Source organism: Poecile atricapillus, chromosome 10 (assembly GCF_030490865.1).
Source record: "Poecile atricapillus isolate bPoeAtr1 chromosome 10, bPoeAtr1.hap1, whole genome shotgun sequence".
In the NCBI taxonomy this organism is placed as follows: Eukaryota; Metazoa; Chordata; class Aves; order Passeriformes; family Paridae; genus Poecile; species Poecile atricapillus.
Window position 1 is genome coordinate 18,443,666 of NC_081258.1, and position 10,160 is coordinate 18,453,825.

At 45.1% G+C, this 10,160-nt stretch overlaps 1 protein-coding gene across 1 annotated transcript; it reads right to left on the minus strand.

Annotated features, from left to right (window-relative positions):
• Positions 1-643: 643 nt before the first annotated feature.
• HSBP1 (heat shock factor binding protein 1) lies at positions 644-4,281 on the minus strand. Its single transcript, XM_058846183.1, has 4 exons — positions 4,183-4,281; positions 3,656-3,722; positions 2,892-3,011; positions 644-1,997 (listed from the first exon to the last, which is right to left on the minus strand). Exons 1-3 carry the CDS (start codon positions 4,225-4,227, stop codon positions 2,893-2,895), a joined length of 231 nt encoding a protein of 76 aa, XP_058702166.1. The 5' UTR covers positions 4,228-4,281; the 3' UTR covers positions 644-1,997; position 2,892.
• Positions 4,282-10,160: the final 5,879 nt, after the last annotated feature.

Genomic DNA, 10,160 nt, shown 5'->3' on the forward strand with positions numbered 1-10,160 from the left:
TGGGGACCCACAGCTCTGGGACAGCTCAAGTGGGGCTCTGAAGGGGCAGAGGGGAAGAGAAGCAGGGCTGGAAGAGGATGGGAATGGAAATCCAGAGTAGGTGCAGGGAAGAGCAGTTAAAATCAGTGACATGTCAAAATTCATGAGGGAAAAACATCCCTATTGAACAACTATTGCAATCTTTCCAGTGAGTGGAAAAACACAGCTGCCTCTTAAAGCTGAAGTAACTTTCCTGGAAGTGATTCTGCCAGAATAAACATGAGGAAAGCAGGGCTACTGCTGCTGCTCAGGGGAAGGTGCAGGCAAATTCAGCAATGACCATTTGTGCCCCGGGAGGAACACAGCCAGCTGAGGATTTATAACATTATACACCATAGATAATAAGAGAATGTACATGTATAAACATCATACAAAATGATTATCCACTTTAATGTCCCTTTCTATGTTCTAATTAGCTGCTAAAGCCCAGGTCTGACAGGGCACGAATCACCACCTTTTTACTATACAGAGCACACCTGGATTTTTAGTGTATTCTGTGAGCAGCAGCTGTGCTAAAGTCTTTTTATAACTTACAACTAAATATATTCTCCCACACGATTACAGACTTATGCTAGACTGTGCTTTAACACACATAACCTGACTATTTGTTACCATCTAGCAGTTTATTAGATTTTTTCCAAATGACATTACAAAGGACCTAAGGCTGGTATTACAAGTATATATCGATACATTTCTCATGTTCACAAAATTCCCCTGTTATTATGAGCTTTTATTACAGTGAGTTTGGAAAAATGACCTGTCATATTGCCTTCACAGCACCCAGGTGCTAATTTGGTGGCATTTAAGGAGCAGTTTAGGGCTGCTGCCTGCCACTAGTGCTTGCTGAAATTTGCATTTGAAGCTGGAGGAGCATTGCAATGATTGTCAGGAATAGCTGACATTGGTCATTTTTCCTCACAATTGACACAGTAAAGACTCTCCCAAACACAATTCCCACGGCCAAAATGTAATAAATACCTACTCCAGGCCCAAAGATGCGGGTATGATTAGAAAAGCAAACTCTTTTCCGAATCAAATATTTTTGAAGCTGTTATTCCAAGAGAAGCAAGGCTTTAAAAATCCACCTGGATTCTCTCCTTTTTTATTCCCCATGTATCACTGCTTTGTTGGCAAACTGATTCCCACTGAAACCCCCACACAGACATTCCCACCATCCCATCCCTGCTCTGCCCAGCATCAATCCCAGCCCACCTCAATCCCAGTTCCTGACAAAGGAAGTGCCAGAGGGCAGTGCCAAGGCAGAGTGGTGAAACCCCTCAGTCCCCAGTGAGTGTTCACAGTTAACAGCTCCTTTTCTGTCCAGGTGTCACAGCTCAGGGAGGCAGTGGTGGCTCAGGTGTCTCTCCTGGGAAATCCGCATTTCTGGTTTCTGCTCCAGGAAACTCAGGTAACACCAGGAGTAGGAGAGATGATTTTGATGTTCAGTGTCTCTTGTTTCCAAAAATCACCTTTCTTACACGTATGAAAGACAACACAATCCTCAACCAGTGAGTGCCTGATGCTCAGAGCTACAATTAATGCAATTAATTACGTTTCAATCTTGTGCTTCACTCCACAAACTCACGTAGGACAAGGCAAGATTCCCATTTGGTGGGAGTCACGAAATGCTGAGCTATCAAACATGAAACATCTAGAAAAGTACAGGAAAAAGTGACTCCACAAAAAAGTACACCCAGGAATTGAGATCCATAAGATTTGTGTTTTGATAACACAACCAAGTGATTCTCGTAACAAGAATTCAAAAAGTGAAATTACAGTACACAAATCAAAATAGAAACTACCCTACCCCAACTATACAATGTACATTAGGAATGCAAGCTCTGTAACAATATAAAAATGCTTTCACACACTGGAGTTGCAAAAAGCCATTCTTTAATTCCAAGGATTTGTAGAAAAAAAAGAAAAAATCATCTTCTATGATTTGAGCTGTTGGCAAACTGTTGGGGGAAAAATAATAAGAAAGGAGATTACTGAGAGTTAAGAGAGTCATGCTCATCAGAGATTTTCATTTCTGGGGTTCAGGCTAATGGAAATGACACTGAGAGCAAGGAAGCAGTAATAATTTGTACTTTTAACAAGGTAACACAAAAATAGCTGCCTTAAAAAGCAAGAATGTATCTGTCCCAAACACACAGGCCCACTGTAATATGCTGACTTGCAAGTCAGCAATCAGAAATGCTGTAAGTACAGACCATTTAATATTCAATTTACCTTTCAGTAAATCTCTTTCTCCAGGGAGCCCTGCCCTAGGACATGGATTGCCTCATGGAGTGCCCTCCCACACAGCCAGGAGCTGCAGCTTGGCAGCTGTGTGGAGTCCCTGCTCCCTGCCTGCTCGCAGATTACACACAGGAGGAATTTACAGCTCAGGGACAGCTCCTCCTCAGCAGCCCCTGGGGTTCCACTGCTTCCCTGGGCAGTCAGTTCCAAAGCCTGACCGCCTTTTCCATGGAGAAATCCTTCCAGATGTCCAACCTGACCCTCCCCTGCCATAACCTGAGGGTGTTCCCTCTCATCCTGGGAACAGAGCCTGATCCCCCTTGGCTGTCCCCTCCTGTCAGGGAGTTGTGGGGAGGCAGAAGGTCCCCCCTGAGCCTCCTTTTCTCTAGGCTGAGCCCCCTCAGCAGCTCCAGGTGCTCCAGCCCCTTCCCCAGCCCCTCTCCCGTCCCTGGCCACGCTCTCTGTGTCTCTCCAGCACAATTATCTCCCTGTATAATTCCGCTCTGCACGACTCCCAGGCCGCCTCACAAACCAAGGAAAAGCTCCCTCTGTGCTGAAGTCAGTAATTCCAAACACCCAGGGGTTTGTCCCAAGGCCAAGAAGCAATTTACTTTAACCCTTGTTGGGAGCCGGGGTCTTGTTCTCTCCCTCGAGCTCCTCCACGCCCGCCTGCATCATGAGGTCAGCAATGTTCCTCTCCAGGTCATCGATGCGGCAGCTCATGTCATCGACTGCCCGGGGGTCAAGGAAAGCACAGCCTGTGCCAGCCCCAGGGAACACTGCAGGGACCTCACAGCCCCTCTGGTCCCAGTGGTGGCACCTGCCACCCTCCCAGGCTGCTCCCAGCCCCGTCCAGCCCGGCCCTGGGCACTGCCAGGGATCCACAGCTGCTCTGGGCACCTGTGCCAGGGCCTCAGCACCCTGCCAGGGAAGGATTCCTTCAGCATCCCATCTAACCCTGCTTTCTCTCCATCTGAACCCATTCTCCCCATCCTGTCCCTCCAGGCTCTCACAAATAGTCCCATTCCGTCTTTCCTGGGGGCTCCCTTCAGGCTCTGGGAGGCCACAATTAGGTCACGGTGAAGTTTCACTTTCCCAGGCTGAACAATGCCAGCCTTTCCTGCCAGCAGAGCTGCTCCATCCCCCTGCTCATCCTGGAGCTGCTCTGGGCTCTGCAGCAGCTCCAGCTCCCTCCTCTCCCAGGGCCCCAGCACCAGGATGAAATTCCTCTGGGAGTGGGTAACACTGCTCGGTTTAATTCTTCTCATCATCACAGCTGCCATCAAACACTTATGGTCACTTCAAATTCATCTTACAAACCACACCGCCAAACAGACTTGTAATCCTGCGCCCGTCTGAGTTTAGAAAAGGATATTTCTTCCAATTATTTGGTCAGACATGGTTTGAAACTTGTCCTGCATTTGCTGGAGCAATGTCTGCACCTAACACAAAGGGAAAAGAAAAATAAATGTTTCGTTTCCTTCAGAGGCTGTTACCCAATCTCATGTGATAAGTACATTGTTCTTGCACTGCTAAGCTCAAAACTCTGCGGTGTAATTACATCGACAGGTAAAAACGGTACTTAAATATATGTATAAAGAGAGGAACTGACGCTCACAGGAAACATTTGTAATATCCAGAAACCACCCGTGTTGCCCAGTCAGGACCAAGCCCAGGACAGCAGGATCCACGCTCGTGCTGATCACACGGGAGCTGTTCTGGGTGTCACGGAATGGTTTGGGATGAAGGGACCATCTCCTTCCACCCCCTGCCACAGGCAGCGACACCTTCCGCGGACCAGGCTGCTCCAGGCGCCATCCCGGGCAGCAGTTTTCCCTCCTTTCGTCCCTCTCCCAAGCCCCTGCAGCCCGTCCGCGGCGCGCTCGCCCCTCGGCCCCTCACCACGGCCGTCAGGTCCTGGATGCTCTTGGGGTCGGTCTCGGCCATGGTGGCTCCGGCGGCGGCTCCACTTCCGGGCCGCGCCCCGCCGCTTCCGGCGCCTCTCGCGAGAGCTCCCGCCCCGCGGCATGCTGGGAAATGTAGTCCTTCAGCAGCCCCCCTGTAGTCCGCCAAGCCGGCACAACTATTAAAGCTTTTCGCTGTTTGCACGTTTCGGCTGAAAGCTGCGTGGTTCTCTTATTAATTAGCCTTCTGTCTTGTCTTGTCTAGCTCCGTTGGTTGGAGGGTGGTGCTAAATAATTCCAACAGCACCAAGAGCGTGGTGTTGAATCATTCTGCGTACAGAGCTTTTCTGCTCTAAGGATTGTACATTTCTGCTTGAACTACAGCTGTTGTCTCTCCTTAATACATCTCCATGTACAATTTTCAATTAATATGAACAACTCTATAAGTGCATTATTATATACAATATAATAGACAAATACATATAATACAAATATATAAACAATTAATATAGCTCCTTGTGCAATTTCCTGAGGTCTTAATTTTTTTACACAAAGGAAAAGAATTATTTATTTCCAGGCTTCATTAATTTTTTTTTTTTATTTTTTTTTTAATGCATGATATTGAAATGTTCCCTTATTTTATTTCTTGCTTTCTTCTGGATGAGCAGCTAAGCTTAGTCTTATCTTTTGAATGCTAACAACCTACCCAGAATTAGATGAAAATTTAAAGGATGACATTTCATGAATATTTCTTATAGAATCCATTGGCATTTCTGCTGCTTTGAACAGACAAAGCTGGATGATTTGATTATAAATACTTCATGTGTGGAGGAGAATAGGTAATTATTCTCTGTGCCTGCTCCACTAGGATGTTTTTTCCCGTCTGTTATTGAATTCAAAGAAGTTTGACAAATCCATCACAAATTCACAACTACAGATCTCGGACTGAAATTAAGGACGGTTGAGATTTTTTCCCTCATGGAAATTTGAAATGTGTCCTTCCAATTCCAACTGTGTGAAACCAGAAGAAAGGCAGCATTTGGAGATGGACAGAGGCACCATCTGGAAAACAAATGGACACCCGTGGAAGCCAGCAAGGAAACCCGGCCAGGAAAAAGGGGCAATTACACTGTGCAGCCACTCTGATTAATGAGCAATTCCAAAGGCTTTGCAAAACGTGTAAATCTGTGGCACTGGAGCAGTGACAGCCCATTCCTGCTCCGCTTGAATCTGGTGTTAAACTCCCCTGATCACAATTAGATATCAATGCTGTGCTTTTTTGTAAAATCCGCCCACCGAGGAGTGAATAAAACCAGCATTTGTTTGTTCAGTGTCATACTGGGAGAGCAAATGTTCTAACTGCAGGTTCCAGGCTGATAAGGGTCCACATTTACCATCCCAAACTGCTCGTTAGAATGGCTTCTTCATTTTCTGCCCAAGCTGTCATGAAAATCTGCAGTTGGCTGGTTTTCTGTGGAGAGATCATGGGGATGTGATGTTCCATGTTTGCAGCACGAGTGTACCTGCTTTAGCCCAGGCTCCTTTGAATTTACACTCAAAACTGATGCTGGTAGTTTCCTGTAGTTTTTTTAAGAGTTTTTAATGATGGACAACAACAACAAGAAGATAACCCCACGCTCATCATCCTTTTGCTGCTTTTGAGCTGTGTGGTTGGCAGTCCAGCACAAAACAATAAATATCTGCTGCAGACAGCCCTGGATTCTGAGCAGAGCTGCTTTATAACCCATGTGCTTGGCACAGGGCAATTGTGACACGCCAAAGTGAAATTCAGTCACTCCCACCCATCCAAAGAAACCCACAGGAGTTGTCTCTTTGAGGAACAGAGCTTTGGATAACGTGATCATCTCCCAGGCTCTCCCAAGGGAGGCATTCATGGAGCCAAGGCAAAATCCTCATTATTATAAATACATATTGTGACATTGGGTTTTCACAAGTATTAAGATGAATGTTATATGTTAGAATTGCTTTTGCCATGCCTTTTTCTTTTTTCTCCTGCTAGTAGCTAAATGGTTTTTAGGCGTAGGTCAAGAAGAATTTTGGATGTTAGGGTTAGGTCCTGTCTGTTACAAAGCAAGATAATCTCCAGGGAACAGATGATGGGCCCCAGGCTGCCATCAACACTGACCACCTGTAGAAGAAAGAACCCCAGCCCAAATAAAAAGATGATAAAAAGAAATCGAACTCTAAGAGCACATGCTCTAAAAAGGTGGACCCAAGGAGTGGCCATGCAAAATACTCCTTGGAAAAGTTTGAATATGCATGAATCCCTGTGGCAGGAATGGTGTGTAAAGGGTGTTTCCAAAGCACCAAGTGTGCACAGACAGACTTGCAATGCCACCAGTGAAAAATCAGTCCTTCTCCAAGCACATCAGAACTGGCAATGTGAAGTGCTTTAAAGGAAAAAAAAAAAAAAAACACAAAACTGCTTTAATTATAGATTTAATTATCTCATTATTTATATAATTAAATTATATATTTAATTATCTCATAGCAGCACATCATTCCTGGATCGTCTCTTTTTGCAGCCCCTTTACTTTACCTGCAGGAGGAATGAAACATTTCCCCATTTTCCTGGGCCTGATGTGCCAATGCCCAGGTCAGACTGCTGAGAGGGTTTTGCTGAGATAAAGACTCTCAGTGCAGGGAAATCACTTCATTCATGACTGTGAAAACACGACCATGGATCCAAATTTCTTCTGCTTCAGTTCCTAAGCAAGCATTTCCTACAGGAAGCTGTGTCTCCAGCTCCTCATCCTGGATTCAGTGTGTTGTTTTATCCCTGACACAGAGCTAGGAATATGCTGTAGGGCTGGACAGATATGAAGAAGAACTGGTTTTATCTCCCTAATCTCTTTTCCCTTTATATCACTGAGTGACTGATACTGAAAAGAACTGGTTCTTTCTTTGTGCCATGAGCTGTAAAAAGATATTTGGAGCATGTGATGAATGAGAGTTACACTTGTGAGAGAGGATAACTGTTCTTGGGCCTTAAAACACTGCCTGTTTCTAGACTGCATTGATAATACATGGTTATTTCCAGTTGGCAGTGCTTGTTTGTACAGTAAAAAGCACAAAAATATAAAATATCAAGCATTCAAAGTGTGGGTGATGATTGTAGTTCTGCCTAGCCCTGTGCCTGAGCCAAGCAGGGTATTGAAAGGCTCACACAGCCACAGCCCACTGGGATGAAACACCCAGCAGGCTTAAGAAAAAATTAAATTAAACTATAACCCTAATTGAATGGCAGGAAAATTCAACTCTTACATGCTGGTTACTCTAGCTAAGAAAGGTTTTTAGTGTCTCTCAAGCTGCAGAACGAATCCATTAGAAGAATAACCTGGAAGGGATGTGGAGGTCATCTTTCATTTCCCTGCTCTGAGGCTGCAAAATTTCAGGCTGTGTATTGTTTCACAAATTGTATGTGCGTGCATGAGTGCCAAGGGAAGAGTTAAGGTTAATATATTATCAGTTTCCTGCTTTCAAATGTCAAAACACATAACTCGAGCAGGGTCAGAAGCACAGTCACATAAATAAGAGAATGATGGCAACTGAGAGGAATCCCATTTGGAAAATAAATTGGAGGTGGAAAACAATCCTAGAAACAACGTGATAAATGCTTGTGAATCAACACTTGTCAATGTGTTATTTGTGCATGCTGGGGTTTTGTTATTCAGCCAGCCATGAGTAAAGCTCCATCTCAAGCTGGTGGCTCCATCCTCGTGATCATATTGACTGTTGACATGGTGCAGAATAATGACAGGTTCTGCTGCTTTAATTATCCCTTCAGACCTGCAGCAGCAGGGTCTGGGGAGCTCACAGAGGAGGAGACTCAGAGCACCTGGAATTATTGCTGCAAGTGACTGAATTGACCTTGCCAGGAAAAAAAAAAAAAAAGGAATTAAAAATTCTTTTTTAATTCATTTTCTGGTGTGCCAGTTAAAGAAAAGGCAGTCAGCAAAGAGGTGCATTGGGGTGTTAAATGGGTGATAAAATCTCTCAGCAATTTGTCCATTACATTTTTACATCTTTCAGTGTGAGTAACACCACCGTTATTGTGTGCCAACATCTTAAGAAAATTAGTTAAAATGTTATAAAAAGAGTTAAAATAATGGCAATAAAAAGGACTTTTTTTTCACCATTACAGTGTGCAAGAACTAGTTGGTGTACTAGTTCTGCTCTCATGGCAAGGGATTTGTGGAATATTCTTGGAACTCATTTGCCACTGTCCTGCAGATTGCAATGCAGATTTGAAATCTGCAGGTAATTCCTGTTGTCATAAATATTTTTTCAGAACTGAGGAAAGAACAGAGAGGAGCTCAGCCTTGAGCAAGGGCATCTCATGAAGCTCCTCACCATCACTGTCCCTCTTGGGTTGTGTTTCCAACCCGCTGTGAGTAAATGAGCCAGCACAGCCAAATGTGAGGGGACAAAATGTTCACACAGCAGGAGCAGGAGGGGTCACCAGGCTGTGCTTCTGCCCTGCTGTTCAGCCTCTGCTCTGCCTGCAGAGCTGCATTGCCATGGGCTGCTCTTCATGCAAGGCAGTCTGCAGCTTGATAAACTCTGAAATCCAGTTACTGATAACATCCTGGCCCTGAACAGCCTGGCTCAAAGAATCAGAAAAAAATAGGCAGATGAGACTTACTTCATTTTTTAATTTGCATTTCTTATAATCCCAAATGTCCACTGTGTTCAGCATTGAAATTTCTGGGGCCAGTGGGAGCCTTTGTTGAGCTGTGGATGAGGAAGGTGCTTCTGGTTTGGCTGGATCTGGAAGAGAGAAGGAAAAGTCCTTTTTTTTCATCCTTTAAACCAAATGGCAGCCATTGATTTCAACAGGAAATTCCTGCTCCCATCGGGAGGAGCTCTAGGGACATTTCTCCCCAAAAGCTCCTTTGCTCTCAAAGGATGATGGAGTTGCCTCATTTCACCGAGTTTAATTTTCTGCTCTGCCTCCATGCGTTCAGAGTGGAGAGCCCTGGCAATCCCTGCTGTGCCATGGTGCAGTCACACCGGGCAGATCCTCTGGGCACTGCCTGGCCCAAAACCCAGCCAGGAGCTGCCCAGGTGGCTGCTAAAGCTGCTTCTTGCTCACTCCAGAGTCCCCAGATTGGCAGAGTTCTGCTGCTCTGTGTCTGATGCACCAGTTAAATGCCTGTTGCAAAGTCACATCAGAGCGCTTAAAAATTCACCGTGCACTCGTTAATTTTCTGCTCTGAATAGTTTAGGGGAGCTCAGTGGTGCTGGGGCAACACAAAAGCAATTTTGCACCGTACCTGCAGCACGCCAGAGCCAGGGTAATCCATCAGGGTGTTGCCAGCACTATTGATGTGGTCTGGGATGGAGTTTGACTTGAAAGATGAAGAGGAAATTAAGTATAACAGAGTGATAATGGAATGATCAATGCTGCTTGCTGCAGACTTTGCGTGTGCACTGAAAAGGAAGATATTCTGTGAGGTGATAAGTCTCGTCTGAAATGCAAAGCTAAATGGAAGTCATTAGTGTGGCAGGGTTAATGCTGGGGCTTTGCTAACAGAGCAGGGAAAACAAGAAGGATGGGATGATGTCCCAGACTGTCTCTTTCAAGAGAGCATAAATAGTTCTGGGGCTTGTCATGAAATTCCCTTCTCTCAGCAATCACAGTTTTCGCTCATAAACACTGAGTGTGAAGATGGGGTTCATGGAGGAAGAAATCCTTTCCCTCTAGCTTTTTCTGGGCTGTCTACCAGAAACCTGCTGTCATAAAAACTCTTTTTTGTTATTGAAAGTCAGATTTCCATGGAAAAAGTCATCAGTTTGGGACAAGGATTTTCTATCTAACTGGACTCTCTGTAGAAGGAGTCTTCACTCGATAGGAAGAACTGTGCTCAGTATTATGGGCCTCAGAGTCACCTACCACAAAGCTTTTTGGTCATAAGTGCTCCTGAAAACTGATCCAGGCAGGAAAACCTCCGT

Coding starts and splice junctions, on each gene's coding strand:
- HSBP1 (XM_058846183.1), bottom strand. CDS start 4,227: ATGGCCGAGACCGACCCCAAGAGCATCCAGGACCTGACGGCCGTG. Junction 3,723..4,182: donor TCCAGGACCTGACGGCCGTG/GTGAGGGGCCGA, acceptor CCTTTGTGTTAG/GTGCAGACATTGCTCCAGCA. Junction 3,012..3,655: donor TGACCAAATAATTGGAAGAA/ATATCCTTTTCT, acceptor ACCCCCGGGCAG/TCGATGACATGAGCTGCCGC.